This window comes from Amblyomma mixtum, chromosome 1 (assembly GCF_055824585.1).
Source record: "Amblyomma mixtum isolate Tamu chromosome 1, ASM5582458v1, whole genome shotgun sequence".
NCBI lineage: Eukaryota > Metazoa > Arthropoda > Arachnida > Ixodida > Ixodidae > Amblyomma > Amblyomma mixtum.
Genome location: NC_143012.1, coordinates 10,466,900 through 10,491,179, shown reverse-complemented (window position 1 = coordinate 10,491,179; position 24,280 = coordinate 10,466,900). Strand labels below are relative to the sequence as shown.

The 24,280-nt window shown below is 50.9% G+C and overlaps 2 protein-coding genes across 7 annotated transcripts in view; one reads left to right on the top strand and one right to left on the bottom strand.

The window, feature by feature from the left end:
* The first annotated feature begins 1,524 nt into the window (after positions 1–1,524).
* Positions 1,525–4,044, top strand: LOC149365434 (neprilysin-1-like). The gene has a single exon (XM_089584509.1). The coding sequence runs from the start codon at positions 1,525–1,527 to the stop codon at positions 4,012–4,014; it is 2,490 nt and encodes an 829-aa protein (XP_089440635.1). The 3' UTR covers positions 4,015–4,044.
* A 1,513-nt stretch (positions 4,045–5,557) lies between these two features.
* Positions 5,558–24,280, bottom strand: part of LOC149365433 (putative peptidoglycan muropeptide transporter SLC46) — a 70,347-nt gene continuing 51,624 nt past the window's right edge. For all 6 annotated transcript variants that reach the window (XM_089542546.1, XM_089542557.1, XM_089542574.1 and 3 more), the window contains 3 exons: positions 11,757–11,840; positions 10,812–10,968; positions 5,558–9,554 (listed from right to left, as the gene is read on the bottom strand). In XM_089542546.1, the coding sequence (XP_089398672.1) occupies positions 9,470–9,554; positions 10,812–10,968; positions 11,757–11,840 (326 nt within the window). In that variant the 3' untranslated portion in view covers positions 5,558–9,469. The remainder of the gene's footprint in view (positions 9,555–10,811; positions 10,969–11,756; positions 11,841–24,280) is intronic.

Below are 24,280 nucleotides of genomic sequence, written 5' to 3'. Positions count from 1 at the left end.
AGAGGGCGAGGGTCCAGTTGTTTCACGGTCGCCTCCAATGTTCTTCTTTCAGCAGTATAGTTCGGGCACTCGCAAAGAAGGCGTCCAATTGTCTCTGGAGTGTGGCACTTTACGCAATTTGGGTTATTTTCGATGCCGATCTTGTGAAGATAGTACTTGGTGTAGGCGACGCCAAGCCGTAACCGGTGGAGTAAAGTCCCATGATGTCGCACCACCTTAGATGGCAGATGAAATCGTGAGCCAGCGTCAAGCTTAGAGACGCGGTCCTGTTGATGGTTCGAATCATTCCAGTGCGACTGCATTGCGGCTTGCATTAAATGCGCCAACAAGGCTCCAATGTCTGATCTATAAAAGGCTATCTCAATGAAAGCACCATCACTACGTGCCAGCCGAGCCTCGGCGTCAGCACGCTCGTTTCCCGCAAGGAGTGAGGCGGAATACCAGGTTCCACATTGAACCTCGGTACTTTCTTGATGATGATGAGAACATTTCTTGATTAGACCAAAAATTGTTGGTCGGTCCCTCTATCCCGGGAGTCCGTTGTATCTTGCAGCCTTGCTCTTTCGGTCAGCTCCTACTGAACTTTTCGGTTTAAGCTTGACAGCATTTCGTCAAGTGAAGTTTGCGTTCTCACGCACTTATGACAGGCGCATTCAAATTAAAGACAAACCGAAACTGCTACGGTCGCGCAAACGCGATTCGTGCAGTTTTGCGTTTAAAAGCGACGGCACGTGACACGTGCGGTCCCCTCATCGCGGGGAGAAAGAGGACGGCGGCTGTCGTGGGCGCAAGGCAGAAGAAGAAGCGGATACGAGCCCTGCGCGGTCGCTCCCAGCCGCTGCTCCCGAGCTCCTGATCCGGACTTACAATGTGAGCCTCGGGATAGGCCTTATCACGACTAGGCCTTTGCGTTTCTGCGTCGCAGCGGAGCTATAGAAGGATGGAGTAACGCTAATCGCGAGCCACTACGAACGCAGTAATGGCGCTGTCGCGCGGGCTAGTCATCATAGGAACGGTCGAAAAGACAATTGTACGGCACATCCTCGGTGCTAGAATTTCCATCCATGCAACTATAGCCCCAATACTACTGAACCAATCAGCTGCAACTCTCAAGTGACGTACTGGGTTCTTGTTCTACCTTCGGTCTGACATTGCCGGCAGACGCAAAACTGTCGGCATCGCGGAATGCTTCGTTCATCCCGCTAATTGTCATTTCCAACCTGGCTCTTAGAAACAGTGACTCGCAGGTCGGGCTAGCCAATGTTCATTGTTCACTGAAGGGGTCAAGATTCTACTGTCGGTACCCTTCAGTGCACAAACAACCTGCACTCTGTAAAGAAACATATCGAGTCTTTTACCTTGGACTTGGTCAGTGACCATCGGTATGCCCTGTAATGTCACGTTGGCTTTGTCACATAACACAGCCGCCACTGGCTCCTTTCTGAATCAGCGCGTGAAAGAAATTCGCGCAAATCACGCTTCGCAGACTGCCTGCGCCGGGGCCACCGCAAAGAAACAGGGCCGATGTCCAGTAGTCATGGCTTGGAGGCCCGCGACACGCCGGAGCCGATTCCCAAGCAGCAGCTCTTCTCCGAGATCACCTACGAGAACCTGGACACGGCCGCTTCGGAAGCCTCGCTCAGAGGTCGCCACCGACGCAGCCCGGCCTCCACGTCCACCACCTCGTCGGTGCAGTCGGCGGCCTACGGCGGCTGGTCGCGCTTTTCGGTGGCCCACGGCGGCGACGCCGCCATCCGCTCGGTGGCCGGCAACTCCATCTTCACCGGCCGCCTGTCCTTCAAGCGCAGCCTCCAGTGGGTGCCCACGGCCTCCATCGACCGCAAGCTGCGCGAGCGGCGCCTCTCCCTCTGGCAGTACGGCTCCCTAGAGGGCGCCGGTTCGGCCTCCTTCCGCAGGGCCCCGCAGCCGGCGAGGAACCGCCAGCTCCTCTGCTTCGCCCTGTCCTTCCTGGCGGCCGGCATCACGCTGGTCGTGCTCGTCGTTTGCCTGAGACTGTCGGCGCGCAGCGCAGACCCCCTGGACTCCGCGCCGCACGTGGCCCAGATGACGTGCGACCAGTTCGAGTACTGCAGCCACGAGTTCGACGTCGTCCAGCACGCGCTGAACCGGTCGGTGAGTCCGTGCGACGACTTCCACGAGTTCGCCTGCGGCGCCTGGACTCGGTCGCACGGGGGCTACAGCGCGCCGGACGAAGAGAAAGTGGACTCTGTCCTCAACACCCTCCTGACACGAGCCCTCGCCGAAATGGCTGAGAGGCCGTCCGCGCCCCCAACGGCCAACGGCTCCACGTACGAGTTCGAGCTCGCCAATGACGTGCTCTTCGAGCAGTGCATGAAAACTGACTCGCGCGAGCGGCGCACTCTGGGCGTGGCTCGCAAGGAGCTCGCGGAGTTCGGCCTGAGCGGATGGCCTTACACCGAGCCTGAACACCACGACGTCACGTTCACCAACGTCCTCATCACGGCAAGCCGGTTAGCAATGGGTCTGGGCCTCACGGCTTTGGCTAGTGTGCGAGTTTTCGGCGGGCCCAGAGACCCGACGTTCGAAGTCGATGACCCGATCCTTCTCTTGAGAAAAGACGACCTCTCGAGTTACGAGATGAAGGCGCGGTCCTTGGTCTTGCATCGGCAGCTCATTGCAGAGTCGTTCTTTTACTTCGCACACACTTCCAAAGACGTCTACAAGGTCCAAGAGCAGATCCAGCTGGTCTCTCTGATCCTCGCCCATGCATCCAGGAGGGTTTCGGAGCGCACTTTTTGCACCTTCTCCCACGTGACAGCTGCGTTGGGAGAAATGGGCGTCTTGGAACTCTACATCAGAAGGCTGCTACCGGACAAAACGAACATCACGAGCAACGCCACGGTTCTCCTGAGGAATCCGACCGTGGCCAGTTCACTAGACTTTGTCTTCCGCTACCTGCGACCTGAGCACTTGCTCAACTACCTCGGCTTCAGACTCCTGGTGCATTTGTCACCATTCATCTTCGAAATTCCCAACAACATCGTGAGGGCTCGCATGTATCAGCTGACCGGAATCGACAAGATGGTCTGGCTCAAGGCCGAAGTCTGCCTCCGGCTCTCAGAAGAAGCACTGCCACTCTTCCATCTATACGACTTGTACGCGACAAAGCCCCCTGCGTACTGGCAGAACCTGGACAACTTTGTCAACGTCATCAAGCGAACAGTGCTGACGCGGGCCGTTGTACCGTGGAAGTTCTCAAGCGAGGACAAAAAGAAACTTCTTCGCATCCTCATGCTCATGGAGTTCAAGACGTTCCTGCCTCGCTGGCTGCTCAACGACACGCAGCTGGACGCCTACAATCGGCGACTGCTTCCCAACCGGAATGGCGACGTCTTCCAGATGTACTCGCATGTCTGGCGGCGGCGAATGCAGGCAGAAATGTCGCTGCGACCTCCAGACAAGCACATCACCCACCCCGAGTGGTATGGCTCGGTCTTCGATACCATGCCCTTCTACTCGTTCCCCGAGAACACACTGTACGTCCCCATGGCACTGTTCAACACGACCCTGCCCAGCACGCGCGATGCATTCTATATGCATGCCGTGGCGGTGACCTGGAAGCTCGCCTACGCCTTGGCACCCATCTTCGAACTGAGCAACTACTGGGACAACGCCACGCTGACGAGCTACGGGAGTTACGAGGCTTGTGCGGCTTCCCGGTACGGTCCCTACCTGACCCCTGGCATACGCGACAGCGCGCTCCATCTGGCGTACGCCGATGAGATCTCGGTCTTCTGGAGTGAGCGGCTCATCGCTGTCCTCTTGGCGACTTCTGCCGTGAACCCTTTGATCGGCTACGACCGCGAGCGTTTCTTCTACCTGTACACTGCCATGAGCAAGTGCCGGAGCTACGGCGTCTCTCTGCAGCCCACGGCCACGGTGACCAGCAAGCAGCGCGTCAACATTCCTTACCTCTACTCGGCCAAGTTCAGGAAGCGCTGGTCATGCAGGAACCACTTCCACTGCAAGTGACCCGCTCTGCGTTGAACTTGCTCTCTTAACAAAAAAAAAAAAGAGCCCGTCCTTGTTCAGAATGAAAAGAGTTCCGGCGCCGGTGTGTCATTGTCTTTTGCTTCTTGCCTTACACATACGCTGAGAAGACCCATCCACTGTAAATACCGCAATGGAAGCAACAGGGCACTGGGAATATGTTCTGAAGTGCATCAAATGGCCGCTGGCGGTAGGGACTAAGCGAAGGAACCTAGCCGGAAACCATCTGTCGAATAGTCCCTTGTGTCAGTGACCAGTTAGATCATTTTGTGCAGCCCAACGCAAGGTACACTCACAGCCAATGCTCGGTCAACAGTGCTAGAAATGTCTGGAGTTAATTCGAGCTCTTATTTTCCCTTTAAAAGGTCACAAACTCCATGCGGTGCAGTGCAGTAGTCGTGTGATCGGTCTCGTAGCGCCCGCCGAACTTCAGAGGCTTTCCCGGAAGTCACTAACAGAGCAGAAGAAAATAGCTTGCGTAACATGCAGCTTAAAATAACGGAAAGTTTGGCTAATTGGATTGAACTATACATCACAGCGCTAAACAACGAAGACAGAAAAGACAAGGCAGGCGCTAGGCGCTAGTAGTCATAGAGTTTCTTACTATTACCTAGAGGGAAAGCTGGCGGCGCTGCACTTCAGCCACCATGGACGCGCAAAGCATCATAGGGCGGTGAGCTACTTGTTGCAGAACAGTCCTATTTTTTCGGGAACACGGAGTGGCACGACTGAGGTGTTGAATTTTGAAAACGCTGTTTGTGTGTGCGTAGACGACTTTCGCGCGAACGCAGTGTGAGAAGCCATAGTATTAAAAACGCAACAGCACACGACGTCAATAAAAGGTTTCACTTTTCCGAAATGCCATTAAAAATCCTCTTAAAGTGCTTAAGCAATAACATTTTTTTTAAAACATATTTACTTTTAAAAGTGCGCCTGTTAATTACGAAATATTAGTTTTTGTAGGGTTCATTACTTGGCCAATGGGAGAGCTAGCTATCTCTTATTTTGGGCAAACTTTGCAATTAAATGCTTTTCTGCTCGTTTTTTGTAATTTACAGACGGAGTATGGAATGTTAGGACATTCTTAATTATCGAATATCGTTTATTTTTGCATTATTTTTCGGTCAAAAGTTGTAGTTCTGCAGTCGGTAGATCACCGCCCCATGATGCTTTGAGCGCCCATGGTGGCTGAAGGGGTCTCGAGGGATCTCCACGCAAACTCCCATAGACGGGGTGCCAGCTTTCCCTCTAGGTAATAGTAAGAAACTATGCTAGTAGTAGCGCCTGTCTTGTCTTCTCTTTCGTCTTCATTGTTTAGCGCTATCAGGTATAGCAAGACCCAAAGCAGCACTACTGTATTTCTGCGCATCTAAATTACATGTGTGTACTGGTGGTGCTGAAGTACAATCAGCATTAGTGGCCTGTTGAGAATTGCTGCTCCCGCAACGACGTGTGATAAAAGAACGGATGAACGCAGCAGTTTGCCGCTCATAAGAGTTCGCTGTACAACCACGACACGGGTGGCAAAACAACAAAATAACCATTTATTTCGGGCATACAACAAAACAGGCAGCTTCTTAAATCCCGTAAACTTAAGTGAAGAAGAGTTTATATGGGGTATGTACGCACTATTTGTACGACACCGGAATGAAAGTAAATCTACAAATGCCTTTGTGACAGTTGAAATGCAGAACTGACTGCGTGAGCAACATATTAGTTTCTCTCTATTTCTTTTTTAGTTTCGTTTTGGGCCAGTGTGACACAAACCTGCGCGCGTTTAACAAGCCGCCACGGTGCAATCATCAAAGCACCCGCGCGCGCCGTCAAACATTCCCGAAGCAAGGAGAAAGGTCCTCCGATTACCGGCGGAGATCGCGGTGCAGGAATGACTCGCACCTATTGCAGTCTCTCTTGACTGTACCCCTGGAGCTCGCGTGTACATCCGTGACTCGGAGAGCAGTACTGTGAGTTGTCACAAGCAATTTACTAGCAAGGAACTACAAATACGAATATTCCGCGCAAATTTCTTTTTTTTTATATGCTCTCCATATACTTTTTGCTAGATACCACAAATAAAATAGCATGCTAAAAAGTGACAGACAAGAAGGTACACTCTCTCTGACTTCACAATGACTGCAGAAAATTGTCACAGCTGTTTAATTTACAGGAGCTTCCAACCCACATAGTTCTCCATTTGTTCTGAAGCGTTTAGAAAAATACTCGCTCGCTGACGAGCTAAAATAAAACCACGCCAACTGCTTAGGTGGCAGATAAATTAACTCTCAGGTAGAACGTTTCTATTTCCCATCACAGTCAGGACACTCGAACAGGTCACGCCATCTGGTGCGTAAGTGTTGACAACGGCGTCCGTGATGTGATGACGCGCAATCGCCAAGTACAATGAACCCGCACGCATGGGCACACAAAAGGCATCCTCTATGGAGCGCGACTAAAGCAAGGCAAAGTTGTGAGGCAGTCCTAAGCATAAACAAAACGTATACAGGCAGTACTTATTGCCAAGGTAAGATAAAAATCTAAAAATATACACACTAAACAAGAAAGGACCCGTGCTTGACAAGAAACAAAGCGCAGACTATCGGTGAAGTGCTCACATACACACTGGTCCTGGTGAGGCCGTTGACGCACACTAAACCTTACATAAATATTCATAGCCCATACACTGGCTATACGCATTTCTGTATAGAGATTTTCAATAACGGTCTGCTTCTTGTACGGAAAGCTTTGCTATGGGATGCAGAGATTCCGCGCGGACACGCCAGCAATAAGACTGGCTTGTATTGACAAAGCGTAGTAAGCAGCCAAAACTAAACAAAGAAACAATAGGTACATGGTTCAAAACACACTTACATGGTCAGGTATATGAATGTAGAAAAATGACAGTTAAATTAGCGCCGGTCAAGGTAGATATTTCCCGACTCTTCGTCCGCACATATATGCCTCTTGCGATTTGGTTAAATATGCGTGATGTGCGCTAAATGTGTGCTTAATGTGTGTAAATGTACGTGAACCCGAAAAAGTTAACTGTGCTTCGCTTGATATTAGACAGCTAAACACAAGTGTCACTCTAATGCTTCGACTACTCCGTTTTAACATATACTAGTTTTGGATCCAATGTTCGGACGTTAGGGAAATGGCCGCGCAGGTCTAGGCTTAATGTCAGCTTAGGCACGAATACTGCGAATTGCGTCTTATTTTGGATCTTAAGCCCTTTAATACGCTTTGTACAAAATTGTATACTCAATACTGTACAAAACAGTGAGCTGCGTAGCTCATCGGCCACCATTTTTACGCAACACGACTTTGCCACCAACAATTACATTCTTTTTTTCTGTTTCAAGCGTACGCATCGAGCATCCGCGAAACAAAGTGACTCCAGGACTTCTCGGGTGCTACTTGAGAAATCCTGGCATTTCCGCGGTGTTACTCTTTCCATCCACTCCCGATACTTTGTACGAAGCATTGCACATTCTGGTATAAGACTACCCACTGGTATGTTGTGCTAGAAAAATAACGGTCTTTCTTGAGGTCGAAGTATATTATTTAGGGGGAAAAATATTTGTTTTGGATGAAAAAAAATGGCGCCCGAAATGTCCGACGTTATGCGACCAATTAACACAGAGAGATAATCTTGCAGCTAAGAGTCAAGGGATTCGCATGATAGCTCATGGCAGCTTGCACAAACAAATGCGACAGACTAAAATGTGAGCTACTAACACACGGTTATGCCAGATTAGGCTTATTTCTTCGCACATTATCCAAAGCGATTCCTGCGGCTCTTTGTGAAGTCGTGGAGTCCTAATTCCAAGCTCAATGTGCGGGAACGACTTTGCCGGTAAAGAAGAAAGCACAGAGGTAAGACTATAGTTTACTTGTGCGCCAGGTGACGTGTGCGTTAATTGGCGTCTATAATATATTCTGCCGTGACATTCTAGCTCTAGTTAGACTTGATTTGAAACTAAATAGAGTACGCACCGACGTCACAGTGGCGGCCATTTTGTGGTGCATGTACCGCGGCGAACAGCTGCGCTACAAGCATATCTAATCAGCTTATCGTAACCTGCATCGGTTTGCACTGCAGAGGCTGCCCGCTGCACCCCAGAAAGACGCCTGTGACGTCACATGAACAATTCCGATAGCTTCAAAACAAATGGGATGAATTCTTAATGCTTTGAAAGAGAAAGACAGAATCTCTATAATCAAAGGCAGAGAATTTAGCCAGCGTTGGAACAGCATTCACATGATACTCTACCTTGGGGAAGGGTATCGGGAGAGAAAGGTCTAAAGAGAAGGGTGCAGAAAATTAAGAATAAAAACTACTGAATAAATGTAACTGTGACCCTCTGATACACATATATGAAGGTTTGTTGATACGGGACGCGAGGAACAGATGACTTTTCGATTGTTCCCAACTCCTTATCATGACTACAGGAGTTAAGCGGTGACTACTCATAAGTACAAGCACAACACATTCTTCATGTGATAAACCAACAGGCGCTGGCAGTAGGCAGTCTGCACAATACTTGTGCGTCCTGAGCCCCCTCCAACTGCATCCAGAGGGCATATAAGGCTAAGAGTTATGGCACATGTACAAATGGCGTAGCCATATTACACACTGCGTGTCGTGCCGAAACTGTTCGAACATGTGCGACCGCTGCTAGTTACGTAAAGCACATTTGCAGTATATATGCACACAGGTATAAAAGTCGGACGGAGTTCTTTCCCTTCTTAGTTGTCACAAACGTGACGATGGTTCACAGGCAGCGGCCTCTGAAGACACCGTTTTTGCTTGAACTTATACCTGAACTTAAGTCTTAAGCCTCCGACAACGGCGGCAGTGCCACAACAAATGGTGACGGCGACAGAAAAAAAGTGAGGTTAATTGTTGTTCCTAAGCTACACAGCGCGGCTCACCAACGCTTAGCGTGGACGGCACTGTTTGTTCCAAAATAATATTCACTGAATATCTCCCACATCATGTGATAAAAAATAAATAAATCGAAAGCTTACGGTGCTCCGCGAATCATCCAGGCTGTTGGAGCGAAGCGTCATAGCAAACTACTTCTACGGCCCCGGTTTGTGGATGAACGAAGCGCGGAGGCACACTCCCTGAAACGAGTGCCTTACCGGGACTAGAGAAGCAGGGCGCTATAACCAGCTAGCAGCTAATGGGAACTTTTAGGTGTAAAGCTGCCGCGCACAACCGCATCCCGCAACTGTTCTTATCAAAATCAGGCACTAGGTGAACGAACTAAACGCATCGGGATATAGTCAAGCATACACGCAGACAAAGCCTGGGACGTGCGGTGACGATCGCTGTCACGCCATAGTGACGGTGCGTTGAAAATCTCCCGATGTCGCGGATCTCGATGCGGTATGGTACGCTACAAAATCCGTCGCATTGGTCGAGCCAACGTCTTCAGTCGTTGATCGGTACCGGACCGGGCTCTGCTTTCGACATGTCTTGGTAGCCGATGCTCTCCCGATGCATCTTTGTGACGTAACTGGAAAGAGAAGAGCACGCCTCGATGACGTCAGGACCTGAGACAATGCCCGGAAGGCGCGAGCACTTGACTCTATAGCTATAGCTAATACATCCCCCTTTTCCAACAGGACATTTCAGGAGGCGTAGAACGCGCGTTTCAAAGATGAGACTTTCGTAGATTGATGGCTCATAGAGCGAACATGTGAGGTTAACGCATGTGTCTCCTCCCTTGTCACTTGTCTATACTTCTGCGCTAATTTTTTTTACATTGTTTTAGCTGGTCTCCATGTGTTGACTAAAATGTGCAACAATATAAATGGCCCAACCGTTGAGTCTGAAGGCTGAGACGCATGACCACTGCAACCGGGGATGTTGATCTCGGTGGTGTTGAATGCTTAAGATATTGAGAGCTACACATCACTTTAAGCCAGCGTCCACTATAAGGCAGAGAGCACAGACTTGATGTTCAGTTTATTTCTTTTTTTTTTTGAGCGAGAGAGCTATGTAGGCTGCACAATGACATGCGTCCAAGTTACGTAGTTAATGGCCGCAGTCTGTATACCATCTTCAAAGTTTCTACCTAAAATAGCACTTTCTTTTGACACCATTAAATGCCAGTAACCTTGGATCGCTGTTTTACCATAGATAAGCCGCGTGTTATCTACAATCGAGCCGCTAAAACGTTAAGGCTTTTGATATCAAGCTTCGCGCTTATGGTTTGGTTTATGGGGTTTAACGTCCCAAAGCGACTGAGGCTATGAGAGACGCCGTAGTGGAGGGCTCCGGAAATTTCGACCACCTGGGGTTCTTTAACGCGCACTGACATCGCACAGTACACGGGCCTGGAATTTCTCCTCCAAAGAAATTCAACCGCCGCGGCCGGGATCGAACCCGCGTCTTTCGGGCCAGCAGCCGAGCACCATAGCCACTGAGCCACCGCGGAGGCTTAAACTTCGTGCTTATGGAGACTATCTTGTTTGCATTGCGTCCGGTTGGATTGGGTTTATTGGTCTGATTGGTTTATGGGGGTTTAACATCCCAAAGTGACTCAGGCTGTGAGGGATGCCGTAGTGGAGGCCTCCGGATAATTTCGACCACCTGGGGTTCTTTAACGTGCACTGACATCGCACAGTACACAGGCCTATAATGGCGAAAAACGATTGAGGCTATTATACACCAAAGGCAGGGTAAATGGGACTGTTTTTTTTTTTAGTAGTACAACTGAGAATGTCCTCTAACACCGACTAATACAATAAGGTGAGGGTCAGGTCCTTACGCAACGAGGCCAACGGCAAAGCAGTTGATTCCGGCGGCCACGAGGTAAGGCAGGCCCGGCAAGAAGCCGATGGAGACGTTGAAGAGCGAGGTGAGCAGGATCTCGCCCACCACGGGCACCACCGCGTCGAACGAGGCGAGGAATGCGAACACCTTGGCTGCACAGGAGATGCATCACGTGGTCGAGGGTGCAGTTGACACTCCAAGCCGAAACAAACAAATACTGCAATTAGTCCATGCGAAGACTAACTAGGGCTGGCGTTCCTTATGCCGTTAGTCTACAAGGAAGTAACGGTTGCACTTTGTGGGAACAGTCGTTGTGGCAACGAAGTTTGTCTTACCCTGACTACAGGAGCTCTTCTGGCTAGGAGTGCAGAATCAAGTCATTAAAACCAAAATTAACTGGCCACATTCAGAAAAAAAAAAACATCAGCAGCAGTGACGCTATCATCACCATCACAATCGCAACATGCCTCTAGAGGGGGTATATATTCGGGACAAGTATTCTAGTTTTTGTTGTCCATGCAGCATGGAGAAACACTACAGCGCGTATCTAACTGACTTATCTCCCCGCCCTCCAGCCTGCACTACAGAAGCTGCGTGTTGGGCGCCAAAATGGCGTCCGTGACATCACGTGAATACCCCCTATACACGTCAGCAAAGAACGGGCGGTCTCGAGCTCTGCCTACACCCCATAGCCATCACTACCATCATAATCGTAGCAAAATGCGTTCCTAGACACGGTTGCGGGTCGTTCCTATACATGCCCTGTAAATCATCATCATGATTACTATGTAAGACGTACGTCTGTATACACACTCACAGAAAGTGGGCAGTTCTCGGGTCCTGACTTTGCCACAATCACCATCATCATCATCATCATATTGAACCTGAGGCGTCTATACTACACACGACAACTGTCAGTCATAGACCCTGCATTACTCACCCACTTCATCCTGTCCCACCAGCTTGGAGAGGTGGGTTCGCACGCCCACCTGGCCCAGGAAGGCAGGGATGCCCATCGCGCACTCTGCGCACAAAACGGACGCCATGTACTCAGACTCGTCAAATGTACGCCACACCCAACGCGTCAGCGAAAAAGAATAGAGATTTAGAGCTTAACGGCTGCCATACACGGCGAAGAAGCAGAATTCCTTTGATGGGCTATTTCTGGCAAAGACGGTACGCAGCTATCTCCTATCTTCACTAAACCAGCGCTGCGAAATGGGAGCTAATTCACTGGCAGTCAGTGACAATGACGACCCACGATCGGGACCGTAGTGCTAACCCGCAGCCGCAGCTCAAGGAGTACGTTACAGCAGCAAGTGTAGCGTACATGTGCGGGCAAAAGCAAAGAGAGCACGGTATTACGTTCTGAGTGCAATCACGCTTTCCCAGTCAGTAATGACGAAACACGGTTTGTTCATGATAAAACACACACGTGTCCACTGCCAGCAAGCACGTACCATAGATGTCGATTTCAATTAGGCAACGCGTGAAAAATATTGGAAGGCAACTCCGTGCTACGCTTACCTTTGTCCGCGTCTGTACATCCACAAGTCACTAAATAAAGCCAGCGATAATATAAGGAAGTCGCCATCCACTCACACGCAGTTAGTATGAGCTCAGAGCTTTGTGAATTAGGACCTCCTGTCGTGTGAAGCAAGCTGTGCGAATCGACAATTGAGAATCTCTGAAGCTGTGCTACCTTGGGAATGCAATTGGTCTTAGCGGCATTAAAACATTTGCGAAACAAAATTCTGTTCATGCCGAACGAACAAAAACAAAACGATGTGCGTAGAAGCGGGAGTAACAGGTCCTGCTGACATACGCTCGTTTCTTTCCGTCAACTTTCCTAGGCTGGTCACCTCCAACAGCCTTCATCACCTCGTCCCAAACTTCGAGCATCTAACCTTTTAATTCCTCACATCCACATTATCGCGATAAGTCTAAAAACAAAAACGAAAAAATGCACATTTGCGTACAGTCGCAGTCATTCAAATCTTCTAAACACCCACACCCACGCGCCATTCAGATCTTATCCAGTTCATCGTGCATACAGTCGACGCCCAGTTCACCGAAGCACAGATTTCCCGCGGCCGCGACGGCGAAGTCGCGCAGAGCCGATCAAGGTCACTCTGGCAGAAGCGACGGGCTCGATGTTGTTGCGACAGGCGTTCGACCGGTGTGAAGCGTTAAGGGTGACGAGATGATCACTGGGACAAGCAGGCTTATCGCCAACCTTGTTGCCATCTCAGACGAACTTATCTTCTCTCGACGCCTATTCACCAGCCTTATCGCCATCTCTGATGGGTTCCTCAGAAGGTGCGCCAGCGATGCCTGGAAGAAATGGCTGCGTAGCTGAAGCTCTTTCACCGATGGCGCGGTGCCCGGTATGGCGGGCCGCTGATCTGCCGCTGCCCCGAATCTCGGAGAGCGCGAGCCGCAATTTGAGGCCTGCTGCGACTGACTTTTCGGTGCTGGAGGGGGGCACAGGCGTCCTCTGTGTCCGTGTGACTCCAGCCGTCGACGGGACAGAGTCACAGGCCTAGAGTTGAGGCGAGCTTCCGAAGACAAGCAGGAGCCCCGTTGTTGTTGTTCAACTATCAAAAGATGGCACCGCGGCGATCGCAAGAGACTCCTGCTTCTTCTGCGTCTTCTTTGGCGCGAGCTTCCTCAGCTCACGTGCCACAGCTCTTCGCCTTCGTCCTCGCCTTCATATCAGGACTTGTCTCTTTGACAAGACTTTTTAGTTGATGAACGGTTGTGCAGGAAACTGCCGTTGGTCCTCCAGAATTTAAACCGCAGCGGGAGACTGGCAGCCACATCATCACTGATCATCACTGATAGATGGCAGCTGTCATATTCAGTGATCCAGTAGGTCGCTGCATTACTAAAGGCTGTTTCACATGATGCGATTGTAGCCGCAGCTCTGCGCGATTTCCGCCGTTTTGTGACAGAATGTAGTGCCGTTCGTGTTTAATTTTTAACTTCGTTTCATTTTTTAATTTACCTTTGCTTAATTTTTTCACACTACTCACATACTTCCAGTGTGATTGCCTTAAAGAATGACGCCTATTTCGAAGACTCATCTCACCGCCGTACGCTTTCACGACTAGCGCTCTTACATGACTACATCCCTCTCCACCACGATTTTCTACAGACGCAGTCAGCCTTCTTTCCGCAATGTTGCGTGACCTTCATTAGCATTTGCGAGGTATTTCATACCACGCGTTGCCGCCGCGGTGGCTCAGTGGTTATGGCGCTCGGCTGCTGACCCGAAGGACACGGGTTCGATCCCGGCCGCGGCAGCCGCATTTGGATGGAGGCGAAATGCTAGTGGCCCATATACTGTGCGATGTCAGTGCACGTTATAAAGAGCTCCAGGTGGTCGAAATTTCCGGAGCCCTTCACTACGGCGTCCCTCGTTGCCTGAGTCGCTTTGGGACGTTAAACTGTCATAATCCAATCCATACCACGCATTTTCACCAGGTGGAACAACTCACCAGCGCACACAGCAACTGCACCTAACGCATCAAAATTTAATGACCTAATACCCGGCTGAGCCAATCCTGATGTCATAATGCACAGGATTGGCCGTAAAAATCGCAAATCTTTGCAATTATTTTGAGCAAGAACTGAATTGTTCTAAGGCGTGTCGTTTGGTGCAGGCATTTTCGGCTTCGAGAGGAACTTACAAGACAAAGCCCATTGACATCTGTGAGCATGGAAAATCCGCGGAGTTGTCCTTTAAAGACCCGCTACTTGGTGTTTGCTCAGTTTACAGCGCAGTAGAGTATTATGATGTAACCGCACTTTTTTCTCTATCATTGCTACGCTTGACAGTTAGCGGCTACGATTTTTTTGAGAAATGAGAAATAGCGAGTGCTGTCATGTTTCCAAAGCCAGAAAGGACTATATAGAAGCTTTTTTCTTCGTTCACGAAGCAATTCTTTTTTATGCATTGTGGGAATCCTGGCTTGAGCGGGCTGAAGTTTGCCTATGTACAAGTCTGGTAAAAAAAACTGAACGCCAATGCTGACGCATGTTGCCTATGTACAATCTCGGTACGTTAGAACGAAAACAGACGTACAAGCAGGAAACGAAAGTGGCTAGAAACTGACGTAAGCGAACAAATAAATAAACTGATAAACACACAAGGCTGAAACTGAGCATGCTGCCAAAACAACAACAACAAAAAAATAACACACCGTGCTTCGCCTGGGTAGGGCCTGACGAGAAAGCTCGCCAGCTAGCTGAGGCTGCGTGTCTTCGGTTGCGGAAAAGTCCGCCGTCCGGCATAAATCACACCGGTGACCGTCGCCTCAGATTGTACCGGTGCTCCGTACGCTTGCGTTCCGCAGCACCAGTTGTGCCTTTGCGCTTGCCTTTGATACCAATGGGTACCGGCGCAAGCTCGTCAGACCGTGACGCGTAGGCCTTCAGGTCTGCGATGTGGGCACGGCTGGCTTTCCCCGTAAGGGGATCCTCCAGCAGGTACGCGAGTGGAGACCAGACTCTGACCACTCGGTACGGACCAAGCCACTTAGGAGCGAGCGAGGCTGAGAACCCCTTGCTCGCATCGCTAAGAACGTGGTTGCGCTTCAGGACAAGACCACCCACCTGAAAAGTCAGGCGGCGGTGCTTGCGGTCATATTGAGCCTTCTGTTGGGCTCTGGCTGCCGCCAAACTCTGCCTTGCTCTGTTGAGAGCCCGACCAAGCCGGTCCCGAAGCGTCGACGCATAAGCAGAGCAGTCTGCCCGCGTCTGCTCATCCCCGAGCTGGCTCTGCACGACGTTTGACATCGGATTCGCCAGCTCCCTCCCGAAATTGAGGAAGGCGGGAGAGAAACCAGTTGAGCGATTCTCAGCTGTTCGGATGGCGAACGCGAACTCGCTCAAATGGTCTGCCCAATCCTTTTGACACCCGGCAAAGGCCGCCAGCATTGGCTTGAGCGTTCGGTTGATTCGCTCGGTCAAGTTGGACTGGGGGGTGGTAGGGTGAAGTGGTGTAGTGCTCGATTCCGAGGGAACGGCACGTGTTACCGAACACCCGAGCGGTGAAATAGGACGCATTGTCCGTGATCAGTCTTTCCGGAAAGCCGAACCGACAGAACACTTCCTGGAGTTTATCCAGCACCGCTCGTGCTGACACTTTCCGAAGGGGGTACAACTCAACCCATTTGGAAAAGTGGTCAGCGACTACCATCAGGTAAATGAACCCCTGCTTGCTCCTGGGGAAAGGCCCCATCAAATCGCAGGTGGCCATCTGCCACGGACGCACACTGTCAATTGGTTTCATCATTCCAGGCGGCTTGCCGCCCCGTGACTTCACCGCTTGACAGACATGGCAGGAACGGCAATAGCGGAAAATGTCACGCTTCATGCCGGGCCACGTCACCGATTGACTCAGTTTTGCAAAAACTTTGGAGCCACTCAGATGACCGGCCAGTGGTTCGTCATGAGAGAATCGCAGCAGTGCGCCTCTCAGACTTTTGGGGATAACCACCTTGAACGGGTCGATGGACTCGTCATCGGTGGCTATGTACTTCAGCACGAGCCCGTCATTGTCCAGCAAATATGAATCCCCGGGGTTCGCCGCGACACACGCTGGCTTCTGCCCCCCTGCGCCCGCTACAATACCAGTAGCGTCACGGCGCTCCGTCTCCCTGAGACCGTCGCTCACCTCGCGACAAAAGGGGTCATTTTGCTGGGCTTTCAGTAGCTCTTTACGGCTGAAAACGATTCCAGTCATCCCAGAGGGGAGCCTGGTCTCGTCCCCACTCAGGTTTGCAGCCAAAATTTCCGTTCGCGTCGGCACCTCCGAGGCGCTCACGAAGAGCTTTGCCTCTCGTCCGCTTTGCGAAGCGCTGCTCGCCTGGTTAGCGGAATGGGTTAACCCGTTTGCGGGTTCCCCCTCCTTGCCGCCCGGCGGCTCGTCCGCTGTTTCGCCCCCTCCGCCTACAGGCGTCAAGGCGCCGCTGGCGAGTGGGGCACGGGATAGCGCGTCAGCTACCACGTTTGTGCTCCCCTTTCGACACTGCACGGAAAAGTCGTAATGCTGTATCAGGAGAGCCCAGCGCGCCAGCCGACCCGCAGGCTCGCGGAGCCGCATCAGCCAACTGAGCGCACTGCACCCCTGCCTCAGTGGAGGCTTGGGCGGGCTACACGAACGAGGGAGGCAAGGCTCCTAGTTCGATGAGCGGCGTGGTTTCCACAGGGAACCGGGCCAGCGCCTCGCTGTTCCCAGAGCAGAATTGACTGCTCGCGGGGCACGGCTGCTGCTGTTCGAAACTGCCGGTTGCGGCAGCGTGACACTAACTGCTTTCGCACTGGGCGGAAAGCTTGCACAGCTGAGGCATGCGACCAGCGGATGCACCGCAGGGTGCTTCCGATACAGCTCCAATGGGAGCCGCGTGGTCGACATTTTGGGTTGTCTCGCCGTGAACCCCACTGGGGGCCGCGGCCAACCACGGTGTCTAGCTATTCGAAGGAACAGCAGCCAGCGGATCAAACGACGCTACAACTCCGTAGGGAGCCGACATGTAGCTGCCGAGTGCCCCGCTGGGGGTAGACATGGTGCGCAAGCGTGATCGGCAAGGCGACCTGCTCGGCTAATATGTCATCAAAGGCGTAAGCGCCAATGACTTAGCACGTTGGGCGCCAGTTGTGGGTTTCTACGTGGACACAGGCCACCACCCACCGCGGGTTCGAGCTTCGCGCGAGCCAAGGGCCCCGATCAGCCGTCACCACACACACCGGGACACCGTTGCAGCGCACTCAACCTCCGCTGGGAGGAGAGCGATTCGCCGCAAAGAAATAAGCCTCCAAGTTCACAAAGGAGACGTTTATTCACGTCGTCCTTCAGCAGGTACACACGCACTCAATAGTCACCCCGTCCCGGGGGCGCGCGAGGAGCAAGGCTCCGCTGCGCGCACGAAGCGACTCGAGCAATGTGCGCCGCTAGCACGCCGCTGCAGGAGAATGTCCCCGCGGCAGTGCTGTGATCTCGCTCTCGTGTCGGCCGTTGGGCCGGTTGCGAGAGAGAGTGGGCAAACAACGCAAGGTACGCCTGTCGGAGGTCGCTGGACCCCGCTGGACAGGCTCGAGCCGCTGCAGGTCAGAGGACACGTGCGGGCGAGCTCGAGTAAGCACTGGTCCGAACGGCAAAGGTCGGCACGGACAAAAACAGTAGCGTACGCACCTTACGCTGTCTCGGAGGGATCTCTCTCTCTGGGCCCCGCTCGGACGGTCGCGCGGTGCGCGGCCGCCCAGCGGATCCCGACTTCCCGCCAAAAGGCGCCAATGGCAAAGGCCCTTGGGGAACCGGGACGGAGCTGTGGCTAAATGACAGTGATTAGTCACCCAGCCGCCTCTCCACCGCCTGAGGCGGGTGCAAGGGAAAGAGGAGAAACAACGCGGGCGGCCGGCACAGCCGCGCAAAGGCGACGGCGGAAAGCCAGGATTCCCACAGCATAGAAGAACGGTAGCGAGGGAAGACCAGCTAATTAAAGTACTGTTTTTGAATTTTCATCACCTGTAATCGCGTTTTCACGGAGAACACTGCCGTGCCAATAGCGCCTCGGATCTGACTCGCTTCGAACGGGCCCAATACGAGAGCTGAACGATGTGTCGAAAGTCGTTTAGACTTCCCGCATAAAGCGATAAGTGAGCATGATGTCATATAGCTCAACCTCGAATCACTTCGCAACTTAAACATAATATTAAACTCAGCACCCTTTCTCACGTTTTTTTTTTTTAATGCAGCGGCCCATCAATGCTTTAATGTTCACCAGAATAACTTTTCACTGCCACCGAACAATGCCCGGATTTTATCCCGCTTTCTTCACCCCGGAAAAAAAAATGATGGTTTTTTTTTTCAAAATTCTTTTTTTTTTAGCCCTCCCACAGTTGCCTCCCGCCCACCTTTGTCACGCTTTTTCAGACATTGATTTCCGGTTTGTTTGTTTTTTCGTCACTGAAGCTCTTCCATCAGTCCTTTACAAGCCACAGAATGACGTCATAACACAGCCCAGATAGGTCACTCTTATGACACACTGTACCAGCCCCTACGTCATCTCAGCTCTGAATCACACGGTTAGCGTCCTCCGACATGACGTACGTCCGACCAAATCTTTAGCTGGCGTGAGTGACGGCCGCTTTTTCTGCGCTCCTGCGCTTTCCGACGAAGCAAACTTGCGGAAAGCTCAATATTAAGCACGGGCTTAGTGGGCCTGTGCTTAGATTTGATATTTTTTACAATTATGCTCCGTTATAAGCTGCAGGAGCACGGAAAACGCGGCCATCACGCCAGCCAGCTAAAGATTCGGCCGGATGTACAGGGTCGTCCACTCTAAGTACGAACACGGCGCAGCGTGGCCGCGCTCCGCGAGCGCATCCGGCGCGGTCGCGCATTGAAGCTCTGTGGCGCAGGCGCACGCGGGTCTGGAGGCGGTGCAAGAAAGTTATGCAGAAACTTGAAGGTCAGCTAAATTTATCCCGGGCACTTAAGGAGCTAACGGCGAGCAATGTGAAAGCACTGCAATTCTGCTCCTATTCTATTCCGATTTCATTCTAATTCAACTATATTAAGGCGGAAGCCTTTAATGTCTCATCGTTGTAAGCAGGAGTTGTCGACAGAAATGTCACGCTTTTCAGTTGGTCGAAACTGTCGTGACGTCACAGTGCGCGGATTTCAAACGGGCCAATTGTACTTTGGCTAGTAACCATGCAACCAATTCAAGGGATCGTATACTGATGCTCCAAGTAAGTGCGACTGAGTTTAATTAATTGCTTAATTATCCAATTAGCCCAATTAACTTTCCTAGTCAGGCCATATAAATAAATAAAACCGAGTAGGAAATTGGTCGAGCTCAGGAATCAAACCCCGGTCTTCGGAGTGCGAGACGAGCATGCTATCCACTGCGCCATGCCAGCTCGATCGTTTGGTATGAACAAAGGCGCGTCTAGTGAATACAGTGTCTTCGCTCACTCCCATCCTCCTCCCATCCCTTCCGGCGAGGTTTAGGTGTCCACCAAGATATGAGAGACAGATACAATTCCTTTCCTCAAAAACCAATTTACCGACGAGCGAGAGGCGTAGAACCGAATGGGCGATGGCGTTCTATGGATTCCCTGGCAGCGTTGCAAGATGGTGTCGCGTTCCACTCTTAGAGGCGTAGCTTAACATAGCCACACATTAGTGACCGCACTTTAGGTGAAAAAAGTGCCCCCTGAATTTTGACGGGTGTCCACCGAGATACGTGAGACAGTTACTGCGTAATTTCCTTTCCTCAAATACAATTTACACTTTCTTCATTACCATATTCATTACGGACCCTCTTTCTCTTTCTTCTTCCACTCCCACTTTCCTCCGTTCCTGTACGGTGCGGTTCAGGTGTCCACCTAGATGACAGAGAATTACTGCGCCATTTACTTTCCTCAAAAAGCGTTGCGTTCAAAGGGCAAGGCATCGCGCCGATCTGGTGGTGGCGTTCCGTGGACTCCCTGGCAGCGCTACAACGCGCTGTCGCGTCCCACTCCTAAAAGCGAAGCTTAAGCGTCATTAATTAGCAGTTAATTAGTATTCAGGCATTAATCAGTAATTAACCATTAATTAATGAGTTGTCATCACTTAGTAATTAGTACTCAATTAAATGTGACGCCACCAATGCCACAGAAGAGCGAAAGTGGTGCGGAAAACGCTTTCGCCTCTACGCACTTTAGACAGTCAAAGTACCCCCTGAATTTTTCAGATTCTAGACCAATTCGTTCTAATTCCATTTCATTCCTTTGTAGTTGGTGCAGTTGTAAGTGTACTGACTATTACTAGTTACCGTTCCGTATTTTTCCGCCTTTGATGACGTCACACCATTTCGACCTATCGCGAGTTCTGTAATGGCGTCACTTTTTGTTTGTTTGGTTGGTTTTTTTGAGGAAAGGAAATGGCGCAGTATGCCTGACATCTCGGTGAACACACTGAACCGCGCCGTAAGGGAAGGGATAAAGGAGGGAGGAGGGAAGAAAGAAGTGCCGTAGTGAAGGGCTCCGGAAAAATTTGAGATCACTGCTGCGACCCACATCGGAGGAATGTTAAAGCTAAACGTCCACATACTATATCGACGTCCATGGCTGTATTGACCTATACGTGTATTTTTTCGCGTTTATTTAATTAATTACACCTCTTCAATCAAATTTTTCCAGGGTAACAGTTTATCGCACACACTATCTATCGAAATCACACTTTCACACATTTATCTTCAGAGAACGACGTAAACGTGTGACAAAATTTGCGGACACTTTTTGCTGACGTGACAGAGCCATGCAACGCTTTCCCATTAGCAAGTGTCAAAAGACCATGCCTTGTCGGTTGCCAGAACCACGTGCCAGAATGACGGCGCCGAGATGACACACACACACACGCTGTGAAATGGCCTCGTAAGCCGTGGAGACAAAAGAACAGGCACGCCTACCCCCCGGAACGCGGTTCTCTGCGCAACCATTGTGGAGGAAGACAAACATGGCAACGTCCGTCGTCGATAAGAGGCACTGGCAAAGCCGGCTGATAAGAAACTGCCGTTTCCACGATTCGGGAAACTTTCGCTCTCGGCGCAGCCTCGTGAACGCGGGAAACGCTCCAACTGTATTGTGGCAGTCGCGGAATAAAACACAGAAAATGAAAGACAATTGAACTACTGACGTCAAAGCAGGCTGCTACAATATACGAGGAGGGTACAATAAGCGTTGCTTCCTGGCCTGTGCTTTTATTCGTGTAAAGCGACTGAAGAAACTGAAAAATCCTACAATCGAATAAATGTTTGGAAAGTCCTCTTCAGGCGAAGCCCTTCTCCCCCTCCCTTCCAACAGGCGATACACTAATACACGGAGCGCTGGTCCCACATGTCACTGCAGAAGAATGTGACCGGCCTTTTGCCTGACTCACCTCACAGCCAGTACTTTACGCCATCGGATATTTCCGCCAAGTAGAAGGACCATATCTGAAGAGTATGCGCTTAGTTCATTTCTGACGGTTACTAATGCCTTGCTCCGTTGGCGTCGTAAGCAACACCATTCACATTTCCACGACGGCAGACAGTGACTATAGTGCACCGGAAACTCAAGTCATCGCTCCTAGTGGATTTGGTTTCGCTATAATTTGGTTTGGTTTCACGGGTTTTAACGCCCCGAAACGATTCAGGGTATGGGGGACGGCTTAGTGGAGGGCTCCAGATAATTTCGACCACCTGGGGTTCTTTAACGTGCACTGACATCGCACAGTACACGGGCCTCTAGAATTTCGCCTCCATCCAAATGCGGCCGCTGCGGCCGGGATCGCACCCGCGTCTTCCGGGTCAGCAGCCGAGCTCCATAACCACTGCGCCACCGCGGTGGCGCCCCTGGTAGGGGCCATAGTGAGAAGTGATGCGCCTCTTGGAAAGAAAGTACTGCGAACATTTTTTTTCAATGTAGCAACATTCAATTAGATTGCTTAATAAAAAATTGCAGCCGAAAAGGCAACGCTTGCTCGTAAAAAGACGGTGACATCCACGGTTTCATTTGCATACGTGCGACTGCAGAGTGTTTCCATCATTGCGCTGTATTCTGTGGTCCGCTGGACCGAACACGACAGCGATCAAGTGAAATTTTGAAAACACTATACGACGCGGTCGTTTCTCCTCTCCACTCGTAAAGGTACCATTTTGTGGAGATAAGGCTTCTAGTCAGCTTCGCATTTGATCAGATATAAGGACACGTGTTACCGCCAGCGGGCTTTGGATCTGGCATATGCTCTTCTAATATCAATCTTCGTATTATGTTCCCTCGCGGACCCGATGTATGACACGCAGTGATGCAACACGATGGTGGTGTCATGCACACATACTTGCAACAATGGGAAACCTTAGTGGCAAGAATCCAGCCAAAAAAAAAAAGAACGATAAAGTGCTCATTGTGCTGCACAACTTTTCCAATTAGGCGTGTATTTATTACTGAATTTCCGACTAAGCTTTTCTTGCAATGGTTCGATAACGCTTACAAAAAAAAGAGAAATAATTCATTAAAACTTCTTTTTGGGCTAGTTCCTGCATTTTGGGATAGTTGGTGCAAGTAAAAACTGACCGAACAAACTTTTTGTTAGTTTGAACAGCGGAGCGTACAGTGGCCCACTTGCAGCGATCTCTGACCAGTGGTGAGGTCACCAAAAACAATTCGCTTAACTATAGCAAATTTAGACGAGACTTTAAAAGATTTTTGAAAAAAAAAACAACTAAAATCACCTCGCTATCTTGGTCTTTCGAACAAAGTAAAGGTTGGCTGAAGCCAAACGTAATGCTCTTTGAGGGGCGTATGGATTCAAAACGATGCTGCAGGGGTAAGTGAATGCGCTGACTGCTGCACCCAAAAATACAAGCTGCTGCTCTGCCTCAGACTTCCGCAGCCGCACAGTTCTTGCGTAATGTGAGTTCATGTCAGCGTAAGAACGCCGCTTAGTCAGACCAATCGATGACAGAATGGAATAATGCTCTCGGATGAACTACCGCCACGTAAAAGTCTCGCGAACAAAAGGCCTTACGCAGTCATCAGCCCATAAGATTTCCAGCTCTTGCCAACAGCATGGGGCCAGCACGCAAAGTTTTAAGAGCTAATGTGTCTGAAACTTGTAGTTCGCTGTCATGCGCAATTCAGCCCCGCGCACACCATATTTTCATCATCATCATCATCATGGGGCCGGTTACATCCGGCACGCGACATAGGCTTCTCTCACTGACGTCGGCTTAGCTCCCTTTCGGAGCTGATTACTTTACAAAAAGTTGGCAGTGACTTAGCTCTGCTATGCCAGGATATACGTAGCGTGAGCAGTGACCTCACGTGGCTGTGCGCCGGCGGCAGCAGCGGCGGCGGCGGCGAGCGCGCGCGGCGAGGCACACCAGCTATGCGCAGTGACGTCGCTCGCTCCTCGCGCATGCGCAGTATGGTCGACGGAGGGAGCACGCGAAACGGCGAGACTGTGGCCAGTGTAGCTCACGCTACAAGATATTCTAGGCGCATTATGCCGCCGCCAGCCTTCTACACAGCTACTTGAGCCGCCCCACGCGTTTGGTTCTGCGAGGCCCCTCAAGAGTTTGGTTTATGGGGGTTTAACGTCCCAAAGCGATTCAGGCTATAAGAGACGCCGTAGTGAAGCGCTCCGGAAAATTCGACCACTTGGGGTTCTTTAACGTGCACTGGCATCGCACAGTACACGGGCCTCTAGAATTTCGCCTCCATCGAAATTCAGCTGCCGCGGCCGGGATCGAGCACCTCAAGAGTGTCTACGGCCTTCCCATGTGTTGCTACAGCACTAACAACGTAGATCGGACCCACTCGCACAAGTCATAGGAAAAGCGAGGCACAGGCCAAACAAGCCCTATACAGGGTGTTTCTCCTAAGACTTGACACAATTTTGAAAATAGGTATTTTGAGTTAGGTAAG